We start from the raw sequence: 24,648 nt of genomic DNA, 5'->3' as shown, positions 1-24,648 counted from the left end.
ATGTGCAGGCGACCTTGGAAGGGACAGCTCACGGAAGAACCCCGACCAAACCTAAGAGGAGGCGTGTAGTGGTGATAGGGGATTCCCTACTGAGGGGAACAGAAGCAGTGATCTGTGGGCCTGACAAGATGTCTCGGGAAGTGTGCTGTCTCCCCGGGGCTAAGATCCAAGATGTAACTGAACGATTGCAAGGAATCATAAAACCCACTGACAAATACCCCTTCCTCTTGGTTCATGTGGGAACCAATGACACTGCAAGCAATAGCCTCCAGAAGATCAAAAGAGACTACGAGGCTCTGGGCAGGAAATTGAAGCAATTAAATGCACAAATTGTCATCTCATCTATCCTCCCAGTTGGACGACGTGGCCCAGGGAGAGAGGGGAAAATAGTGGAAGTGAACAGCTGGCTTGGCAAATGGTGTAAACAGGAACGGTTTGGATTCTTAGATCACGGACTGCAGTTTCTTGAAGATGGACTTCTGGCAAGCGATGGGCTGCACCTCACAACGGTTGGGAGAAATGTTTTTGCCAAAAATCTCAGAAACCTCATCAGGAGGGCTTTAAACTGACTAATATGGGGGAGGGAGACAGTGCTCCTGAAGGTAGGAGTCTATCAACTGATGAAGATGATCATCCAAATGTCGTAGACCAAATGGAGCAAACAGCACGCAGACCTAGTGGTGGGAGGAAAAAATCCTTAAATAAGAGACACCGGGGAATGATTAATGGACTACAATGTCTGTACACTAATGCGCAAAGCGTGGGAAATAAACAAGATGAGCTTGAGCTCTTGGTACAGCAAACTAAATATGACATAATAGGCATCACTGAAACCTGGTGGGATAAGTCCCACGATTGGAATGTAATAATGGGGGGATACAATCTATTTCAGAGAAACAGACCAGACAAGAAAGGAGGAGGAGTGGCGTTATATGTCAGGGATGTGTATAGCTGTGAAGAGATCCAAGATTTAGAACCTCAAAGCCAAAGTGAGAGCATTTGGGTCAAAATTAAGGGAGAGAAGAATAACAGTGACCTCATTGTGGGAGTTTACTATAGATTCCCAAGCCAAACGGAGGACATAGATGATGCCTTCCTGGAACAGATGGCCAAGCATGCAAAAGGAAGGGAGATAGTAGTAATGGGGGACTTCAATTACCCGGATATTTGTTGGATGTCAAACTCAGCCAAGAGCATAAGGTCAAACAGATTCCTCACTGGCCTTGCAGACAACTTCATTGTCCAGAAAGTGGGAGAAGCAACAAGAGGAACAGCCATTTTAGATCTGGTCCTAACCAATGTTGATGACCTGGTTAGTGGGGTAGAAGTGGAAGGATCATTAGGCACGAGTGATCATGCTCTTCTGAAGTTTACTATACAGCGGAAAGGAGTAGCCAAGCATACTAGGACTCAATTTCTTGACTTTAAGAAAGCTGACTTCATAAAACTTAGGGAAGTGCTGGGTGAGATCCCATGGACAGTAATACTAAAAGGAAAGGGAGTTCATGATGGCTGGGAGTTTGTTAAGAGGGAGATACTAAAAGCACAACGTCAGGCAATACCAATGAGACAGAAACATGGAAGGTGCCTAAAGAAGCCAGGATGGCTATCTAAAGAACTTTTAACTGAGTTAAGATTAAAAAAGGATGTGTACAAAAAATGGAAAAGGGGGGAAAACCACCAAAGAGGAATTCAAACAAATAGCGAGCATGTGTAGACACAAAGTCAGAAAAGCTAAAGCACAGAATGAACTCAGGCTTGCTAGAGAGGTTAAAAGCAACAAAAAAGGCTTTTATGGGTATGTTCGTAGCAAAAGGAAGAACAAAGAAACAGTGGGGTCACTCAGAGGAGAAGATGGTGAAATGCAAAAAGGGGACACAGAAAGGGCTGAACTCCTCAATGCCTTCTTTACCTCAGTCTTCTCCGATAAAGAAAACAATGCCCGACCTGAAGAATTTGGAGTAAATGATTCAGCAAAGGAAACACAGCCCAGAATAACTAAGGAGATAGTACAAGAATACTTGGCTAGTTTAGATGTATTCAAGTCTCCAGGGCCAGATGAACTGCATCCAAGAGTATTAAAAGAACTGTCAGATGTGATCTCAGAACCACTGGCAGTCATCTTTGAGAATTCCTGGAGAACAGGCGAAGTCCCGGCAGACTGGAGGAGGGCAAATGTTGTCCCTATTTTCAAAAAGGGGAAAGAGAGGACCCAAATAATTACCGCCCAGTCAGTCTGACATCAATACCAGGGAAGATTCTGGAGCAGATCATTAAGCAAACAGTCTGTGAGCACCTAGAAAGGAATGCTGTGATCATCAATAGTCAGCATGGATTTCTGAAAAATAAGTCATGTCAGACTCACCTGATCTCGTTTTTTGACAGAATTACAAGCCTGGTAGATGAAGGGAATGCAGTGGATGTAGCCTACCTTGATTTCAGCAAGGCATTTGACAAGGTGCCCCATGATATTCTTGTAAAGAAGCTGGTAAAATGCGGTCTTGACTATGCTACCACTCAGTGGATTTGTAACTGGCTGACTGACCGAACCCAAAGGGTGCTCATCAATGGTTCCTCTTCATCCTGGAGAAGAGTAACTAGTGGGGTGCCACAGGGTTCTGTCTTGGGCCCGGTCTTATTCAACATCTTTATCAACGACTTGGATGATGGACTCAAGGGCATCCTGATCAAATTTGCAGATGACACCAAACTGGGAGGGGTGGCTAACACCCCAGAGGACAGGATCACACTTCAAAACGACCTTGACAGATTAGAGAACTGGGCCAAAACAAACAAGATGAATTTGAACAGGGAGAAATGTAAAGTATTGCACTTGGGCAAAAAAAATTAGAGGCACAAATACAAGATGGGTGACACCTGGCTTGAGAGCAGTACATGTGAAAAGGATCTAGGAGTCTTGGTTGACCACAAACTTGACATGAGCCAACAGTGTGACGTGGCAGCTAAAAAAGCCAATGCAATTCTGGGCTGCATCAATAGGAGTATAGCATCTAGATCAAGGGAAGTAATAGTGCCACTGTATTCTGCTCTGGTCAGACCTCACCTGGAGTACTGTGTCCAGTTCTGGGCACCACAGTTCAAGAAGCACACTGACAAACTGGAACGTGTCCAGAGGAGGGCAACCAAAATGGTCAAAGGCCTGGAAACGATGCCTTATGAGGAACGGCTAAGGGAGCTGGGCATGTTTAGCCTGGAGAAGAGGAGGTTAAGGGGTGATATGATAGCCATGTTCAAATATATAAAAGGATGTCACATAGAGGAGGGAGAAAGGTTGTTTTCTGCTGCTCCAGAGAAGTGGACACAGAGCAATGGATCCAAACTACAAGAAAGAAGATTCCACCTAAACATTAGGAAGAACTTCCTGACAGTAAGAGCTGTTCGACAGTGGAATTTGCTGCCAAGGAGTGTGGTGGAGTCTCCTTTTTTGGAGGTCTTTAAGCAGAGGCTTGACAACCATATGTCAGGAGTGCTCTGATGGTGTTTCCTGCTTGGCAGGGGGTTGGACTCGATGGCCCTTGTGGTCTCTTCCAACTCTATGATTCTAGATTTTTTCCAGCAATGGAGCGATAAGCACTGGGAATACAAAAGTTTATACACTATGAGATTTCCCTACCAATAATCAACCTATATCTATTAACAAAATGGAAAAACTCCTTAAAATTATTACACACGACTGTCAAATTCTGATGATTGGATAAAGTTTATATTCTTTACTTGGTCATTGTTATATTAACTTATGTGCCACTGCTCAGTCTATGTACCTATTTTGCAGTTTTCTTTTTCCTCTTTAAATTTTTGCCTGTTGTTCTAATTGTTATCTCTGTTTTATATACATTATAAAACATACGTGCCAGCTCCTAGGGACTGAGGCAGCCCCCCCCCCACGTTGTTGTTTTTTTTTAAGGGGGCCAGGCCCTCTCAATGTTCAGAGGGCATTTGACTTCACCCCTGGCTCCTCGCAACATTGCATCGGGCCCCCTCAATCAACTCAAAAAGATGGCGTCTCAGTTATAAAGTGAATTAACAAAAATAAACTTTTAAAAGAACAACAACACGTATTTGTTAGTCCTTGAAGGTTGCGCAATACAGTTTCTACTATCAGTGTTGCCTGAATTTAGAAGAACTATTGTAGGACCTGTAAAGGTGGTGGAAGGGGTAAAAATGCAAATTTCAAGTGAGTTAATAGCCACAACACTATAATTCACAGCTCTTGCATGTTTTGAAATAGAAGACTTATTGCAGATTTCTTGTTGGTTTTGAATGATTTATAAGGCTTTACTTGTGGCACAGAGTTGCAATCTATGTTGTCATGGAAATTCTATTGAATTTATAGTTCCATTTATCCAAAACGATTTTCCAGACTTCATTTCATGGTGAATCATATGGTTGTTACTCTGAGTACAAAGCAATTTCGGGGGGTGCTGGGGGGGGAGAAGTTTCACATTATAGAAAACATAGACACGATAGCAGTTAGTTGCCTTATCAAAATACAAAGGAATGTAACATGCATCTTTTTTTCTACTGAATCCACAGCAGCACCTCGTGTGTGCTGAAAATACAGCTCAAGGTTTTTTTGCATACACATGCATGAAGTTGTCCTTACATGGAGGCTACTAGGGCAGCTGTCTTAACTAAAGTTTACTATTTCTCCATCCGGCAAACTTGGACATGATATTGACCCAATTTTGTTACAGATAAATGGCCTCGAGCTGAGAAATGCCTTGGTTCACATAGCTTCCTACTCAGTCTTTCCTCGCCTAGTGTTTTGCCGAAATTTTCTCTTGCATTTTTTCTTTTCTTTTAAACCATTCACCACCAATTTTTGAGGGAGGAAAATTAGGCACTTGAAAATTATGAAAGGGGAGGGGAGAAAAATCAGAGATATTATCATGTGTGGGCAGGGCCGGATTTAGGTTTGATGAGACCCTAACCTATTGAAGGTAATGGGGCCCTTTATATGTCCAGCTGTCCTTTATCAACAACAAATTGTCACTGTTTCTTGTGTTGAATATATGCTATATGGTGATTTGTGGACCTGATAGGTATCTAAAGCCATTTGCACATAACAAAATAGGAGCCTACACAACACAAAACACTGTTGCTGTATGTAGGTTTTATTTTATTAGTTTTTTATTTTATATTTTGGAAAAGTACATCCAGGTTTTTTTTCCTTTAAATTTTTGGGAGGCCCCCAAGAGAGTGGGGCCCTAAACTATAGCTTGTTTAGCTCGTTCATAAATCTGGCACTGTGTGGGGTGTGTGCATGGCTTTTGTGGTGCTTATCGTCTGGTCCAGGGTGTTCTGTGGGCGACTGTGAGTGTCCTTTCTTTCATCTACAGTGGTACCTCAGGTTAAGTACTTAATTCGTTCCGGAGGTCCGTTCTTAACCTGAAACTGTTCTTAACCTGAAGCACCACTTTAGCTAATGGGGCCTCCTGCTGCTGCCGCGCCGCCGGAGCACGATTTCTGTTCTCATCCTGAAGCAAAGTTCTTAACCAGAGGTAATCTTTCTGGGTTAGCGGAGTCTGTAACCTGAAGCGTACGTAACCCGAGGTACCACTGTACAAATCATTCCCTTTGGTCTGGATTTCCCTTAAAATCAGTGACTACACCAATTTCAGGTGCTTGGTAGCTAGCCTCCCTGGCATTCACAAGCGCTAGCAGACAGTGGGGTAGAGCAGTGGTGCTTCCCTGACCTCCCAGCAGGTGGGTCACTGCTGCTTACTAGAAGGTGGCAGGGTGGCCAGCACTGTTCAAACACACTGCCAGGAGTGTCATATCGACTCCTATGGGTAACAGAATGTTTTGGAGCACAATTCTACAACAGGCCATGAATTCTTAACTGTAGCTGCAATACTAAAGACCAGTGGCGTGCATCAGAGTTGAAAGGGGACTAAAAGATTACACTGGTCAACAACAAATTTGTTGTCTGCATTTTTTCAGCTGATTTAGGATGGATCTGATGCGCTGAATCCAAAAATCACATTGGTTTTGCTCAATCAGGTCAAGTTTTTGAGTTAAGGCCACATGTTGTTTTTTTACATTTTTGTTCACATGTACGCTTGTGTGGAGCATTTTAGAAGAAGTTGGTGGGGGTAAAATGCCATGTCGAATAATTGTTTTGATTGGAAATGATTATTTTAATGACAAGAAGTATTCAGGTTCAATAGTTCTGGGTGATTATGTCGAAAAGGGATCAGTTTGAAGTCATAAAACCTCGAAATATTCCATAAATTGCGGCGGCAAAGCATAAAGTTGGGGGATCAAAACCCCTGGCTCACTCGAGTACACTGAAGGAGAACTATGAAGGGGTGAAGTATGTGCTGGAGAAAATTGGTTATGATCAGCATAAGTGGTTTATTTGTGTTGACCTGAAGATGGTGAACTTTTTGTTGGGACAACAGTCTGGCTTCACCAAGTACCCATGTTTTCTGTGCATGTGGGATAGTAGGGACCGTGCTCAGCATTATACGAAGAAGGACTGGCCTGTGCAGGAGGAATTGGTGCCTTGCAGAAAAAGGAACGTCATCAATGACCCTCTGGTGGACAGAGACAGAATACTCTTCCCACCACTGCACATCAAGCTCGGCTTAATCAAGCAGTTCACCAAGGCTCTGGACAAGGATGGTGACTGCTTCACTTACTTGTGCCAGGCTTTTCCAGGATTGACTATGGAGAAGTTGAAAGCTGGCATCTTTGACGGCCCTCAGATCTGTCAGCTCATCAGAGATCCAGAGTTTGGAAACTCAATGAACGAAGTGGAACTGGAAGCATGGAAGGCATTTGTTCTGGTAGTGAAGAACTTTCTTGGCAACAATAAGGCCAGAAACTACGCAGAACTTGTCAACAACATGCTGACTGCTTTCAGAAACCTGGGCTGCAACATGAGCGTCAAGATGCACTACCTATTTTCACATATGGACCAGTTTCCTGAGAACCTGGGTTCAATGAGTGACGAGCAGGGGGAGAGATTCCATCAGGACATGAAAGAGATGGAGACCAGGTATCAGGGTCGCTGGGACGCAGTCATGATGGCTGACTACTGTTGGACTCTGAAGAGAGACCTCCCTGCCGCTGAGCATTCCAGGAGTTCCAAGAAACGGAAGTTCAAGCCCTGAAGTTTGAAAAATGGTGAAGCAACATTCAATTTACGTGTACTTACCTTTATCAATGCCCACCATTCAGTTTACAGTAATCGATGTTTCTATCAGGTAATCAATATATGTTGTTGGAAAAACTTTTTTTTTCTCTTAAAAACATATTTAGGATGATATGTGTTGACAAAAATCAGCTGATAATGCCACAAAAATGTAATTGATTTTGTCACAAGATCTATTTTTTTCAAATCAACATGGCACAAAAACCTGACCTGATGGAGAGAAACGGATCCTATTTCCTGATTCAGCAGTGCAAAAATACCCTAAATCATTTGTAGAAATCTAGACAACATTCAAAAAGTAAAAAATTGTTGCCCAGTGTTATAAAACCCAGCCCCATATAACAATGCACGGTTATCTAGGCAACACCTTCCCCATCCTTGATCACAGTGTGTACCCTGCTGTCACCTGCCTGTAGAACAGACAGCTTTGAATTAATCAATGTAATTAATCTGTCAGTTCTGCATGATTGGAAAGGGCAAAATATAAAGTCACTTATGAACACATTTTGTTCTCCCATTAACATGTCATTACGGAAGCTGTTCTAATATCTGCCCCACCTGTGACACTCTCATCACATAGGAAGAACTGGGCCATGAGAGAGGAGCCCATGACTTGGTTCATTCCTGTATCAGCATTCCCAGGATGGTCATTCTCAAGATGAGTGGTGCTGGTATGGAATGAATGACCAGTTTTGGATGAGTGGCATGTAAGGTCTAAGATACTGCCCCGACAATTCTGAGATGAAAGAAAGTTCCTTCAGATGCTGTCTGAACCCACATGTGAACAAATCCCATCCAGTGACAACAGGTAGTGTGTTCTACCATCCCGCCTGGATACATCAGAGGTGATATGTGAAAAAGCAAAGTCTATTCTACTAATCCAGGTGGCATCGACTGCCCTTTAGCTTCCTCAGCATCCAAAATGCCACCTTTAGTAGCCATTCCACCTGATCATTATTACATTTATGTCTTTGGCAATCATTCATAGCCGAGTAAGATTGTCTTCCATAAACACAGTTTTAACAATGAGTCCATAGGTGACCATGGAGGCCAATTCTGGATCCACATATCCTTCCACAGTGGGGACATTGGTTTCTGGGTGGGAGTTGATCACGTTATGGATTTGCCAAGCGTGCCTTCATCTAACATTATATGTGCTTACTCCTTCTTTCCTCTCTATCCATTTTTCATTTTCTACCTATGCCATTATTTTTAAATTGCAGATTGCCCAGAGTGCATTAGCAGAAAGGTAAACGTGCTCTGGTCCATGGGGTCACGAAGAGTCTAAACAACAACAACGACTAAACAACAACAACAAAAACATAGTAATAAATATAGTAAATAAATAAAAACACATTAAAAGGTGTATAAAATAACTGCTAAAACAATGAAGCAACAAGAGTGACGAAAAGTTTTCTTATTTTGGAATAATAAATGATGGGGTAATCCTAACCATTAATCTGATCGCTGTTGGAGGTTATGATTTGATGGCAGTCTTCTTCCACTGGACTCTGCTGCCATAGGGACCCTCACTACCCCTGGTGAAAGTATGGTGTTGTACATGCTAGAGAAGGGCAGAAGAAATAACTTTAACATTGCTTCTTCCTGTACACATCTGATAGGATATAAAAATCAGCAACTCCCCCTGCCAGTTTCTGAAACCACTGAAGTTTCTGTTCCTCCAAATTTTAGAACGTTATCACTAAGCCCACTAATTTAAAAACCACTGAAATGTCTGGTCCTCCAGATTTTAGCATTTTATCACTAATAATAGAAGTCACAATACCACAGTGCTAAAGATATTTCAATCCACTAAAATCCAACAAAGTAACTGTGGAAGTGGAATGACCCACACAAGAGAACTTCCCCTTCTTCTCCTTCCTCCCATGTGCCTCCCACATGCTCCAAATCTACTCTGGAGGGTTGGATGAAGACCCAGAGCGGAGCTGAGGGTGTGGTCCCATTCCACTTGTTCAGTGACTTCATTGGGGGGGAAACTGGTGGATTTGAGCATGCTGAACTCTGTGGGATTGTACCTGCAAATCCCACAAGCTCTAATGCAGTTGGCAGATGAGGGTATTCCAACAACCTTTTTTAATTTATTTCAGAAATGGGAGTCAGGTTGCAAAGTCATGCTGGTGTTTGTTTGTTTTTCTCACAAGAACAAGTAATCAAATGCACCGTGATAAAACTCTGAATTCCCCAAATATTTTTGCCATGCTTAAAACCTCACAAAGAAATTAGTTACGTGGATATAGAAGCTTTGCATACAATTTGGTTCCAAGCAAGAGATTTCACATCCAGCAGCAAATGGTGGTTGAGAATAATTCCTTCCTACATTGCAGCTGGGAGAGGTAATAATAATTAAAGATTAGTCTGTTCAATAGTTAGCTCCACTGAATCAAAGCAAATCGTTCAGACTACTTTTTCAGTATTCTGAACTTGGAGTCCTTTTTTTAGCCCTGTATTCTTCCCAAAATATTTTGGCTTTCCAACAGCCTCTTTAATTATTGCCTCTGCAGTTAAGCTGACTGATTCATTATAACGTTGGCTGTCTTAGAAGTCTTGCAGCTTTTTAAAACTTAAATTATATGATACCTCTGGATATGTAATAGTGATAATGGCAAACTCCCTATAGCTGAAGTACATTGGAATTCTTGATTTTATGTAGATGTTTTCATATTTGGTCAGATAAGGAGAAGGCATATAAAACACAGTATAGCACTTTGCTTTCCTCACTTCCCTGAGTTCTGGGAGGTTCCAGGGTGATCCTTTAGAGTTTCCTTATGAGAAGCAAAAACTGAACAGTTATGTTGCTCATGTATTAAATTACCGTATTTTTTGCTCTATAAGACGCACCAGACCACAAGACACACCTAGTTTTTGGAGGAGGAAAACAAGAAAAAAAATATTCTGAATCTCAGAAGCCAGAACAGCAAGAGGGATCGCTGCGCAGTGAAAGCAGCAATCCCTCTTGCTGTTCTGGCTTCTGGGATAGCTGCGCAGCCTGCATTCGCTCCATAAGACGCACACACATTTCCCCTTACTTTTTAGGAGGGGAAAAGTGAGTCTTATAGAGCAAAAAATACGGTACTTATTTGCCGGTATGTTGAGCAAGGCTAGAAGGCTGGCGCTAGAAATGGCAAGTCCAGAAACAGTGAGAGACAACATTTTTGTCTAGGCCTTCAACTCTCTAGCCTAGTAGCCTAGTAACCTTATCACAGTATCAGTCCCCCTCAGTGTGATGCAACAGCATTTGAATGAGGAGCTGGCAGTCCAGAATGTCTGGCCATGAAGCGAGGACGATTTACCGTGCCACTGCGACTCCACATTTCTGGCCAATGCTAAAGTAAGCCTCATGTGGGCTGGTGCAGTCTACAAGTCAGGATATGAAACCTCCTCTTAATGTTCCTATGTTTGGAGGGGTGAGTGAATGATAACCTTAAATCTACAGTTATGAGGGCCAATGCTAAAAAAACCCCTAAAATATAACCCTTTGGGTTGTATTCAGTTCCAGTCCTACTCAGAGTAGAACTCTTGGAATTCATGCCCATGACTAACCAAGGTAGATTAATTTCAAGAGGCCTACTCTTTGTATTCTGGTTGGATACAACCCATAGCATATTACACTGCTTAAAAAAATGGCTCTCAATCAATGCCCCTTTCCTCACTTACCCAAAAGAATATTGCAAAAATTAATTTCCTTCTAACGTTGCGAGCAAAGATGGTCTAGAATGCTTTTGGCATTCTACAGACTATGCCAAGCTTACTGAATATTGTTTTCTTTCACATATTGTTTTCTTCTGCATAATATTACAAATATTTTAGACACTTTATTTGAGAATTGTTGTGTTTTAGTTTTCTCTGAATGGGAAGTAAAAATGTAGTTTATGGTCATTACTTGGGATTTTTATTTGTTTCATATAAATGGAGCTCAAGTAATCCAACCTGAAACCAAATTGTTTTGAATTTGAATATCAGTGCATGAATGTATCATGTTGAAAATTGAGTGTTGTCCAAACCTGGAGGCTGTTAATTTGTAAGAGATTGCCAGGGATCTATGAGGTTGGGAATATGAAGGCAAAACAATTAAAATTTATCCTCTAGCTCTTCCAGGCAAATGTATTTTCTGCTGAATTCCCATTGGTGCTTGTCAGGAGATATAAATATAAGGATGGCCCAAGAACGTAGCACAAATTTTTGGTTATCTAGCAATTCCCTGCCAGTACCATTTTCAGAATCGTGAGTATCTTTGCTGAAACAATGCACACCTCTGGTTTTCGTAGTTACAGCCCAGCATGTGACCTTACCCTGAGGAAGATGGTTGAAATAAAATCTAATTAAAACCCATTAAGTGGGTTATTTTGAAATATTAGGAAGTGAACAATGTGCTGGTAAGGTTATTGGAAATGATGCTATGATTGTTAAAGTTAACTGAACATGCCTCTTTTTTCATGGGGAGGCTCCAGAGGAGGATTGAGATAGAATATGGCAGCTGTGAAACATTGTAGTGCTCCTGTTTTGCATGTCTTTCAAGAAGCTGAGTTTGAACTCCTGCTCCTGTTCTGGCCTAGATTTGCTGCAGACCAACAGGGGCATTTAGGTATTTAGTACTGGAACTTGCCAAAATGTGTGACATCTCTTATCAAAGTACCAGGAGAAAAGGAATATGAATGAAGCTCTCTCATGTGGATAGAGGAATGGTATGGAACTGCAGGTGTTGCTCACACTCAAAGCAAGTCAATGCACAGGTGTTGGTTATATAGCACAGAAGGCCAGCCACATGTTGCCACCTATATGTATGGCCCTAATTTGCAGTGCATTTCTCTTAATAAATTAGGATGGCTCCTGCAGGAGAGCAGATGGAGTAAAGCTGTTTCTTGATTGCTTTCATATTTGCGTAAGCAATACATCACCATAGCTCAGCAGTGTGGCTCCATGACAACTAATCTGGCTGGTTGCAGTTTGTACTTGAACATACCGCCTTGTTTTATGCGTGTGTCTTCTGTGTACATAAAAGATATGGAAGAAAAATACGTGATGCCCAGCCGTCTGCAGAGAGCCAACGATCAGGTGCTTGTAAGAGCGGCAGGTATCTTCATATAGAAGCCTTAGTTTTCAAAGCTTTGAGGTGCTGTTTTCATAGCCCTACTATGCTGATGCATCCTTGGATCAGAGGAGGCTGCACATGTCTCTCCCCTGCGGAGCATTCCTCATGTTGCTCAACCAGCAATCATGAACATGACAGAATACAGAGCCTGCAAAAAAGAGGCTGCAGTGTTCTAAGCAGTCGTGTGATTCCACCATCTTTAACCTGGATTCATATGACAGCATGATTAGATGCTACAGTTGGCCAGCAAAGAGAGACTTTATGAGTAACTTGGTTGCATACAAGTTGAAACTACTTTTTAATTTGTGTGTGTGTGTGTGTGTGTGTGTGTGTGTGAGAGAGAGAGAGAGAGAGAGAGAGAGTGATCCAGACCTTTCAATTCTGAAAGAGAGAATTTTCTCCAGGTTAACCCAGTGGAATTGTAACGCTTAGCATGGTTCACGTATCATGGTAAGCCAGCGACTGTTTCGATTCCAGCTGAACAGCAAGAAAATCATTCAACACTGGGTCACGTGTTCATGAATTAATCAGTTTATAGCAATAAGCAGCAATAAAAGCATATTCAGAGCAAATTATACCTCATGCGCTGCCCATCTGCGTTAAACCAGGCGGTCAGTCCTACCCCAGTAGCAGAGAACCAAGGTGCATCAACATCTCAGATCTCTGTTGTTGAAGAACAAGGATTCTTTCCAAAGGTGTTAGTGTTTAAATCAGTGTGATACATATGAAAATCAGTAGTTGGAGCCACAGCGAGCTATGCACATTGTTAACCCAAGGCATGGATACACAGGCAGGGCATGTGATCCATCTAAGATGTTGATCCAACACCAACACCCCTTGCTATCCTATATAAAGGAATGGGGCGGAACGTCCAGCACTCTGCCTAGAAGGTGGGATCTGCTCCATCTGTTTACACCTCCTTTGGTATCTACAGGACCTTGGTGATAGGGGAGATGTCTCTGCCCCCTGAGGGACAAAACACCCCCCTCTGGAAAGGCAGGCCTAGACTCTGGGGTAGGTGGTACAATAGGTGCTGTGGGTGTGTCAGAGATAGTATCTGATGGCTGTGGAGAGGGAGGCAGGGTAAGGTGACAGGTTAGGCAAGAGAGCAGATTGAGGGAACCCCCCCCACACACACACACTTGGACCCTTCCCAGGATCCTCAGTAATAGGCTTCCCCGGGGCAAGCAGACAGAGACAAGCAGGATCCCTCCCCCAGGTCCCTGGCAAACCATCTATCTGCATCGTCCTAACTTGGCCCCCAATGACTCTCAGGTCTCCTCAGACACGCATGGTTTGGTTCTATGGTAGTGAAGAGAATGTAGCCAACCTTATTTGGATTATTTTTTTTTTAATGCTCATCTCTGTGCTTATCTGGCTTCCTGGATCTCTGACATGACTCCAGTTCAGACTGGTTTTAAGAGGCAAAACATCCCATGCGGTCCAAATTAAGTGTGTGTAATGGTCAACAGCAGTTTGCCCTATTAACAGGAGAAGTTGCTTTCACAGATTTCAGAAGTCATTTTGAGCAAATCATCTTGGTAGGTTTAGCCATCTTAGTCGCCCCAGATATGAGCTTGGCACACTTACTTGCATTTTCTGTATGTTGCAACAAATAATAACTATCATTTATGCATTTGCAAAATCATCCGAGTTGTAGCTAGTTAATTCCTGCTGAGGCACCGCAAGAAAATGGCCATTGTGCCCTTGACCACAAATTAGTCAATTTATTCTTACTTTACTGTCTTACCTGAAATCCAGCATGTAGACCATCTTCCAACACATGGAGGTTTTCCATTCCCAACCTTCCTCTGACTTTGCCTTTCCCACTTAGATCCATGCTCTCTCACCCTAGGAACTTGTTCCAGCCATTGGGGTTGGGGGTTCAAACATCACTGAGCCAAAGATTTTGTCTTGGTCCTCCCTGGTCTACAAACAATGCATTATTCATTGTCCCATCCTGGAGTCAATTTTGCAGCAAAATAAAATTTCATTCCATTTTTCCACAGATGCAGATTTATTTCTACAATCCTGATGATTTTGACAGCTTTGGGACAGCGGTCCAAGAGAAAAGAATAATAGGAGCCATGGCTGTGTTTTTTCAGGTAAGTTGCTCATTGACCCAAACTCTGTGAAGCCAAGAGGTGGCAAAGTTTTCCCTCCCCACACCTCCTTTCTTTATCATTACTGTTGTTGTTGTTATTCATTGAATTGGTTCTGCTTTAATGGATGCATCTGTTTTCTCATTCACACCTGTCTAAATGAAGGATATTTTCTATTGTCTGCTGTGTGATTTAAAATGTAAATAAGTGTGTTTAGAAACATAATGGAAATCTTTGCATGAATTATTCTGATTTTTATAGCTGCTTGACTGGTGCACAGATTGGAGAACACATTTATCATAGAACTTACCTTGCTATTGAAGCATGTTGCTCAGGTTCTTGAAATATTAACGGGCCTCTTAGGCTGGAAGAAAACTTTAAATTCAGATGCAACTTGCTAGCATATTAATCAATATCCTCAGTTTTCCTGTCCTCCCTCCCTCCCCAATCTCTCTCTCTCTCTCTCTCCCCCTCTATCTCTCTCTCTCTCTTTACTGTAGTAGCATCTTATTATAAATTGTCATGGCAACTAAATATCTCAAGGAAATCAGGTTTTCCAAGTCAGTGGATTTATGGAGCCCCTTTTTATAAAATGCTTTTTGAAAGAATGTGAATGTTCAGTTAGCTCATTTACAGGTTCAGCACACCTGAGGACTTGCGGTACTTTACAGGGGCCGCTGCTTATGATGGCTGACGGGTCAAGTCAAATTGAAGGGCTGTTCAGCTTCTTTGTCTCATTATATAGGAGAAATGGTTTTCCTTTTCTGAGTAAAGGATAAATTAAGGTGAAAGTGACGGTACAACCTTCTTCCGATAGGCTACCGCAAATTCAGGTACACATAAGCTATGCCTTTCAGTGGAACACGTCTCAAACAATACTAAAACTTTTGGGGGAAACACCGGTCTTTTCTTAGTCATTGTATTTGTTTTTACATTCCACACTGCCTTAAGGGCTCAATTTCTTTTTACCACAATTGATAAAATACCAACATCTAGCCCAAATCAGTAAATATGCTTGATAGAAATAATTTTCTAAAAGTTCTTCTGTTTTATATGGCAAGATGGTTTTCTGCAGAAAGATCATTGGAAGATCAGCCATTAAGGGCATCTTTCTCTGCTTGTCAGTATTTTCACTGCTTCGCTTGACCTACCTTGGAGATTGTAGTGTCATAGTAGGAAAGGGACATTCTTTCTTAGGAGCATAGGCTTAAGTCCAACCCTTAGAGTGAAGCAATTTCTTCTTATGCAATGGAGCCCCACCCCACATGCCTTCAGCACCACCACCAAATCTGCTCCAGACGATTGCAGGGAAACCCAGAGCAGATTTGAATAAGGTATGTGGGGGAAGGAGATGTAGGGGGATGTTCTGATACATGACCAAAAGTTGGATACAACCTATAGGTTACACTATAAGTTACACTAGGAATGGGATTGTATTTTTTGTCAGTTGTGCTATGAAGCTAAACAAAAATCACTTTTATTACTGCTTTTTGAACTGGGCATTATTTTACTTTTGTAGGTGTGCTTTCTGTCTCTGACTTGTAACTCACTTTGGTTATAATGTTGTTTTCTATTCATTTCCATTCATTTGAAAAAAGATAGTTTTAAAAATAAACCACTTGACATTAAACCAAGTGTTTCAACAGCTAGGAAGGTAATTGGCCAAAATTAATTCAGTCAGAGATACCAGAGACAGAAAGGTGAAAATATTGTACTTTGTGAAACTTGCCTCCACAGTTATATATGTCTATAGACATTTATAAGGTGTAAAAAAAAAAAAAAAAAAGCATGTAGCAGCAGAGATTTCATGGAGTCAGTTTGTGATGGCAGGTGGTTAAGAGATTTTCATATTTGTTATCTTCTGCCACCTGATATACATGTGGCGTCTATTTTATTTCCAGAAGAAGTTGTCTTTTATTTAAAGTCGTGAATGTGTCTTTTAAGGACACAATTGAACTGTGTTTTTATCTTAATAGATCTTAGGAGCAATAATAAAAAGGAGCAGTGCTCTAAAATGTGTTGTAGGAAAAGATTTGTTGAGTCTTGGTCGATATAAATTGATTAGACACATGAACTCAGGTAGGGTGTGTTTTTGCTACTGCTGGTTTTATTCATGTTTGATCATTTTTCCTTGTGTTCTGTTGTATTTTAATATATTTTTTTGCCGTACAATGCCTCAGGAGAGTTTGCTTTTAAAGGTGTCCTGTATCACTGTTAAATAAATAGCAGAAGTTGTGGGTGGGGGCTGGAGAATGCTGTTGTGCTCCCTTTCATAGTGATGGGGCAGGGTGAGGCACATAGCCAATGGAGTTCCAGATTGGTGGCATTGGTTTCCCAGATGCTGCCACCATCAACGGGGAGTGTCACCATCTTCCTTCACCACAGCACCATTCTGGTGAACCACAGAACCTTAATCAATGATCTGGTGTGGTTTAGTTGCAGATCCAAAGATCTTACCCATCCATATGTGTGAGCCCTATAAATAAGTAAGCATGAACTATATTTTGTTTCTATAGTCCCCCGTCCCCCCGTGTGTGTGTGTGTGTGTGTGTGTGAGAGAGAGAGAGAGAGAGAGAGAGAGAGAAACAGGTGGGGTTCTGGTTTGAGCTAGCTTTCTGCAGATATGAATAAACAAGAATTAAAAAAAACATGATACTCATGTATTTTGTTTACTGTTTATTTTATGTATAGCCCATATGTACCAATAAACAGTTTAATAAAACCAATAGTCAACAAAACTGGAATAGTGAGATGCAGTGGGTTTTTCTGGGGGGACGCAGGGGTACACATAACCCTAAACATTTTGTGAATCTAAGTTTGGCCTCATTGAGGGGCAGTACTTCAATATGAGTAGGAAAATGAGAGTACGCCTAAACATTTTTTAGGGAAGGGGAGGAGCACTGGTGAGATGCACTATTATACCTTCTTTCCCAGTCTCTATCCATACACACTTGCCCATTTACTTAAATTCCGTCTTCTGATGGATTTATCTGTAAGCCACTTTAGGACCCAGTCTTGGCTGAAAAGCACATCCACCAATTGTGGCTCATGGAGTGGCTAGGAGACTTTGAATATTACTATCATATCTAGGCTATCAGCAGATGATATCAAGATCCATGTATTATGCACCAATTGGCTAAGGTGCATGCCTGAGACTTAAAACATAGGAAATGAAGATGGAGAATAGAATAGTTCTGGAAATCTGGGAAACAAATTACAGTCGCCTCAGCTATGGGGCAATTCTGGTCACAGTGTTCTATTGTTGGAGATGCTATACTGTGGGTCATATTAGCAGACATGGCCAACTTCTGGCTCCTCCCACTTGCCAGAATTGGAGGTTTGTGAGGTCGGGATTTGGCCTAGTTGCTGGATCCACTTCCACACTTCTACCTCTCACTACAGTGGTACCTCGGGTTAAGTACTTAATTCGTTCTGGAGGTCCGTACTTCACCTGAAACTGTACTTAACCGTACTTAACCTGAAGCACCACTTTAGCTAATGGGGCCTCCTGCTGCTGCCGCGCCGCCGGAGCACGATTTCTGTTCTCATCCTGAAGCAAAGTTCTTAACCTGAAACACTATTTCTGGGTTAGCGGAGTCTGTAACCTGAAGCGTATGTAACCTGAAGCGTATGTAACCCGAGGTACCACTGTACTATGAAAAGGCTGCTTAATGGACTTGGATTTGCATTGTTATACTTTTACAATACCCACACAGCATGTGAATCTCCTCCTCACCACCTGTCTACTGAGTCTGTGGATATATGATTCCATATCACTGCTCTGTTTTACTACTTGGCTTAAAAGTTTAGTTTGGTTGGGTTTTTTTTAAGTAAAAACTAGTGGAAGCTAAATTTGCAAAGTGGAGGTGGAGTGGGGGAATTAAGTGACCAGTGTTTAGAGTTTCAAATATCACAAAGCTTTGAAAGTCATGCTGAATATCAGAATATATTTCCCTGAGTTCCTGTAGGCTATTTCTATGCTCCATTTGGTTTCCATTGTGGTTATAATCTCTGCTGCATATTGCATGCTGAAGCATCTCACTGTGAGTGGGAGTTAGTGAACCATGTCTTAGGAAGACCTCATGAAATAAAAAGGTTTCTCCCTAAGCTATTACAGGTTGAATGCTCCTTTTAACCTTGTTTTATGCAGCATTACGGAAATATTCTTACTATTACTGAGATTTCACTGTAATCTCTGCCTGGAAACTTCTAAAATTAAAAAAAAAGTCCCCCCCACCCACCTACCCTACCCCGTGGACTTGCTGCTTTTATACCCCTTTGCATACAAAAATACAAGGCATTGAAGCACCAGTAATTCAGAGCTATTAATAACGATTAGTGCCAGACATAGTTTACCCTGTACATTTTTTTAAACATGTCATTGTGAGACCTTGTTAATACAGCGGCCTCTTACACATCACCAAAAAGGACACTGATTAGCATAGTATCTGCATATGCTAATTTATACATATCGATACAGGTGCCGAAATAATCATTAGAATTTAAATAGGAATGCAGTTTAGTTCTTTCCATACTGAGGAAGATTACCAGGTGCTGTTGATGGGCAATTGCAAGGCTTCTGCTCTCTCTTCTTTGAGTTTTTTTTACCTTTACAGTGATACCTCAGGTTAAGAACTCAATTCGTTCTGGAGGTCTGTTCTTAACCTGAAACTGTTCTTAACCTGAAGCACCAATTTAGCTAATGGGGTCTCCTGCTGCTGCCGTGCCGCCGCTGCACGATTTCTGTTCTCAACCTGAAGCAAAGTTCTTAACCCGAGGTAATATTTCTGGGTTAGCGGAGTCTGTAACCTGAAGCGTATGTAACCTGAAGCGTATGTAACCTTAGGTACCACTGTAATCTGGTCTTGGACAACACAGCTCTTCAAAAAGAAGGCTCCTTCAGATAAGAATTGTTCTCTGTAAAACAGGACGCTATAGCCTCCCCACAGATTGCCGTTCAGCCTTAGGCTGAAGAGCTGCAGAAAGGGGATCCCTTCTAAGGAATTGGTTCTACTGTACAACTACTCTTACTGTCGAAATATTTCTCCTAATGCTCAAGCAGAATTTTACCCTTTTGTAACTTGAGCCAACTTTAGGCCTTTCCCCTTGAGCAGCAGAGTACGTTATCTTAGTAATTGTTAACAGTGTCATTTAAGTGGCACCGCATGGCAAGAGAGGAGGCCGAGGCAGAGAAAAAAATGCCTTGCCTAAACCCACATTCTTTGCCACTACTGCTCTCTCTCAACTCTTTAGCAATAGCTGCAAATCTTTTCTTTATATTTATATTCTATATTTGGTGTTACATTGTACCATGTAATTATTGGTGGCACTTTTAAAAATTAAGAACCCTCAGGGTTGCTTTTTTTTGTTGGTTTTTGTTGGGTCTTGTTTAATAATTTAGCCTTAGCCATATTAAAGTCTTCTTACTCAGTTCATTAGGTTTCAAGGACAATTGGCAACAGCCAGTACATTGGGATTGAAATGAGTGAAATAAAAAGATATTACTGCACCCTTATTTTGTTAGCAATGAGTGCATATCCCACCGTTCAGCCCTTAGAAGGGCCTGTGAGGTGGCTTGCAGTTTTGTAAAGAAAGGCAGACGTTGATATTTACAATTACAATTTAAAAAAACAGAGCCATGAAACATATGGGCAATCAGAGAGCTTTGCAGCACATTAAAAGAGTCAACAATTTTGTTATGGCAGAATTTTGTTCAGTTGGTCCCTTCATGGTTTGTCTGCCTGCTTGTGTGAAGGGAAGAGGAAAGCAGGGGTGTTCAGGCTGCATACACTAGCACACAACTAATTCATATTGTGGCTCACTAAACCATACTTTATGGCTTAGTGCTACATGCAAATGGTGGCAATGCTGGGCAAGATATCTTGTAGGACCCCTGGTATAAGGCAGCTTCCTAGGTTCCCCCAATTAGTTTTGTAAAAAAGAAGAAGAAGAAGCTCTTGTACCAGTTTCCAAGCTGCTTTTAGAATTTGAGAGGAATGTAAACAGTCGCTTCGGGGTTCTGAGTGGCAACTTCTTGGGTAAAATTCAATTGTGGATTGTGACTGTGGACTATATTTTTAAATGTTCTCCGAATATTCCACTCAGAAATGTCACTTCCAGCAGCTGTCAGTACCGCTGACCTGATGAATGAATAAAATTACAAGGTTAAATATAAAGAAAAATCTGTACAGCTGCAAGCTGCATGTGTCCGTAGGTGCTTAGCTTACTTTGTTTCAGAATGTGGTTACACACTCCAAGCGGCAATTTTGTGAAAATAGCTCTGCAGGGGCTTCGCTGCCTCTCCTCAAGGATTCCAGCCAAGCTTCTTTTTCAGCTTGGAAGTAAAAGAATGTTTTGATCTCAAATCCTGTGAACTATGAACAAGGTGCAAATATTAAAATTTACATCACATATGAATTTTGTTATTTAACGGCCATTTCTACAACACATTAAGGCTTATGTTTAATCTCCATGTCAAGTTTTTCAAAGCTCAGGTAGGCGGCTGTTCAACTGGAGTTCGATTCATTGTCTTCTTCTTCTTTGGCGATCACGCCTAGCCAAGATTGTCTTCCATAAACACGGTTTTAACAGTGAAGAAGAAGAAGAGTTTGGATTTGATATCCCGCCTTTCACTCCCCTTCAGGAGTCTCAAAGTGGCTAACATTCTCCTTTCCCTTCCTCCCCCACAACAAACACTCTGTGAGGTGAGTGGGGCTGAGAGACTTCAAAGAAGTATGACTGGCCCAAGGTCACCCAGCAGCTGCATGTGGAGGAGCGGAGATGCGAACCCGGTTCCCCAGATTACGAGACTACCGCTCTTAACCACTACACCACACTGGCTCCGTGTGGACTTACTGGACACAGTGAGTCCGTAAGTGACTGTGGAGGCCAATTTTGGATCCACATGCCCTTCCACAGTGGGGACATTGTAGTTCAGGCTAGACAAGGCAGATTGGAATTTGGCTCGTAAGTGAGTTCACACAAACCCCTCCATGCAGTTGGGCAGAGTCTCTTTCACTGAGGAGCTCCACCCATGTACATCTATATTGGTTTAGAACTTCTTCCAAAGCCCGTTGAATCTATGGATGTTGGGAAAGTGTGGTGGCAGTGGGTTGGGCTAGATTACACAGTGCACTCCACACATTCTTTCAACATGTGGGTGTGATCTTGTGAACCCTTCTTCTACAAGCGATTTGTTCATTAATACGGTTGCACAAGGGACGCGGGTGGCGCTGTGGGTTAAAGCCTCAGCACCTAGGACTTGCCGATCGAAAGGTTGGCGGTTCGAATCCCCGCGGCGGGGTGCGCTCCCGTCGTTCGGTCCCAGCGCCTGCCAACCTAGCAGTTCGAAAGCACCCTCGGGTGCAAGTAGATAAATAGGGACCGCTTACCAGCAGGAAGGTAAACGGCGTTCCGTGTGCTGCGCTGGCTCGCCAGATGCAGCTTGTCACGCTAGCTACGTGACCCAGAAGTGTCTTTGGACAGCGCTGGCTCCCGGCCTTTAATAATAATATGATAATAATTTTTTATTTATACCCCCCCTCCCCAGCCAAGGCCGGGCTCAGAGCGGCTTAACAGCAATAATAAAAACAAGATGAATGATTACAACTTAAAAACAAAAATAAAATACAACATTAAAATAATGGAACATTAAAATATTAAAATGTAGCCTCATCGCAGGAGAAGAAGGAAAAGAAAAAAGAAAGAGAGGGAGGGAGGGAATCAAATTGGCTCCAAGCCAAAGGCCAGGCGGAACAACTCTGTCTTACAGGCCCTGCGGAAAGAAATCAGATCCTGTAGGGCCCTGGTCTCATGAGACAGAGTGTTCCACCAGGCCGGGGCCAGTGTTGAAAAGGCCCTGGCTCTGGTTGAAGCCAATCTAACTTCCTTAGGGCCTGGGGGGACCACTAGGGTGTTGCTGTTTATGGACCCTGAGGCTCTCCGTGGGGCATACCAGGAGAGGCAGTCCCGTAGGTACGAGGGTCCTAGGCCGTGAAGGGCTTTAAAGGTCAAAAGCAGCACCTTAAATCTGACCCTGTACTCCACCAGAAGCCAGTGCAGCTTGAAAAGCACTGGGTGAATATGCTCCCATGGCAGAGACCCCGTGAGGAGCCTCGCTGCAGCATTTTGTACCCGCTGGAGTTTCTGGGACAGCTTCAAGGGCAGCCCTGCGTAGAGCGAATTACAGTAGTCAAGCCTGGAGATGACCGTCGCATGGATCACTGTGGCCAGGTCGGGGCGGGAAAGGTAAGGGACCAACTGCTTGATGCGGCGAAGGTGGAAAAATGTCGCCTTGGCTGTTGCTGTAACTTGCGCCTCCATGGAAAGGGAGGCGTCAAGGATTACACCCAAACGCTTAATGGAAGGCAATGGCACTAATTGGGCCCCGCAAGAGAAGGGAGTTGGTCCCTCATCCCCATGCCATCCTGACCTAGCCATAGGACCTCTGTCTTTGAAGGATTTAGTTTCAATCGGATCCCACGAAACCATCCAGCTACAGCTTCCAAGCATCTGGTCAGTGTGTTCGGGGCCGAGTCGGTGTGGCCATCCATCAGCAGATAGAGCTGAGTGTCATCAGCATATTGGTGACAGCCCAGCCCAAAGCTCCGGATAATCTGGGCAAGGGGGCGCATAAATATGTTAAAAAGCATCGGGGAGAGAATTGCGCCCTGCGGCACTCCACACACCAAGGAGTGGCGCAACGACATTTCCCTCCCTAGTGCCACCCTCTGTCCCCGACCAGAGATAAAAGAGCACAACCAGTTACGGGCTATGCCCTGTATCCCCACGTCTGCGAGGCGGTGGTCCAGAAGATCATGATCGACCATGTCAAAGGCTGCTAACAAATCTAAAAGGATCAGCAGTCCTGACCCGCCTCGATCCAGTTGTCTACGGAGATCATCTGTTAGGGCAACCAGGACTGAAATGGATCTAATGCCGATGTTTCCTCCAGAAACCTACCAAGCTGTTCAGCAACCGCTCTCTCAATTACCTTACCCAGGTATGGAAGATTTGAAACTGGGCGGTAATTGGATAGGTCTGATGAAGTTTTCTTTAAGAGCGGACACACCACTGCTTCCTTCAGTTCCCCTGGGAATGTCCCCGTGTCAAGGGACAAATTGATAATTTCAACCAGGGGGGTCCGCGCAACATCTAGAGTGAGATGAGCACACAACCCTAGAGTCTGGCAAGACTGGCCCGTACGGGCAGGGGTACCTTTACCCTTTTTACGGTTGCACATGTTTCATCACCTCAAGTGTTTTCAAGTTCTTCTCATTTATCTTCACAGGACATTTGATGTCACGTAGGAGTCTGCAGCCTGAATCAGTCTTGACAACATTGAGCTTGGTGGACTAACGGTCTGGTGTGTTACAGATAGGTAGCCGTGTTGGTCTGCCATAGTCAAAACAAAAAAATTCCTTCCAGTAGCACCTTAAAGACCAACTAAGTTAGTTCTTGGTATGAGCTTTCGTGTGCAAGCACACTTCTTCAGATACACTGAAACAGAAGTTGCCAGATCCTTCTATATAGTGAGAAGGTGGGGAGGGGTATTACTCAGAAGGGTGGTGGGAATGGGTGATTGGCAGATAGCTGAGATGAGCCAGTTGACGACTCTTAACGACTGCAATAGGTCTTACAGGAAAAAGCAAGGGGTGAGAAGGTGAGAAATGGCTTTGTCATGTATAATGAGATAAGAATCCAATGTCTTTGTTCAGGCCAGGTCTCTCCATGGTTTTAAGTTTGGTAATGAGTTGTAATTCAGCAGCTTCTCTTTCCAGTCTATTTCTGAAATTCCTTTGTAGTAAAACAGCTACTTTGAGATCTTGTATAGAATGTCCTGGGAGATTGAAGTGTTCTCCTACTGGTTTCTCTGTTTTGTGATTCTTGATGTCAGATTTGTGTCCGTTTATTCTTTGGCGTAAGGTTTGGCCTGTTTGTCCAATATTGAGAGCTGAAGGACACTGTTGGCATTTGATGGCATACACAATGTTAGACGATGAGCAATTAAACAGTCCCGAGATGGTATGTGTGATGTTGTTGGGGCCAGTAATGGTGTTGTCCGGGTGTATGTGGCAGCAAAGTTGGCATCTGGGTTTATTGCAGGCTCTGGTGCCAGTGTCCGTGTTAGGTCTGGTTGTATAAGACAAGTCTCTTGTTCTTTTATTCCTTCCTCACTCAGGTGGAAAGGCAGAGACTTAACCATGGCCAAGCTAAGGCTAAACAAGCAACAGAGGTGTTGTTTTAAATAAAGGAGC

General features: G+C 42.8%; 1 protein-coding gene across 6 annotated transcripts in view; it reads left to right on the top strand.

Moving 5' to 3' along the window:
• Positions 1–24,648, top strand: part of PTPRG (protein tyrosine phosphatase receptor type G) — a 542,845-nt gene that overhangs the window by 346,760 nt on the left and 171,437 nt on the right. For all 6 annotated transcript variants that reach the window (XM_080995611.1, XM_080995608.1, XM_080995607.1 and 3 more), the window contains exon 5: positions 14,300–14,395. In XM_080995611.1, the coding sequence (XP_080851737.1) occupies positions 14,300–14,395 (96 nt within the window). The remainder of the gene's footprint in view (positions 1–14,299; positions 14,396–24,648) is intronic.

This window comes from Podarcis pityusensis, assembly GCF_964106645.2.
Source record: "Podarcis pityusensis genome assembly, chromosome: 2".
Taxonomy (NCBI): Eukaryota; Metazoa; Chordata; class Lepidosauria; order Squamata; family Lacertidae; genus Podarcis; species Podarcis pityusensis.
This window is presented reverse-complemented; position numbering and strand designations above follow the sequence as displayed.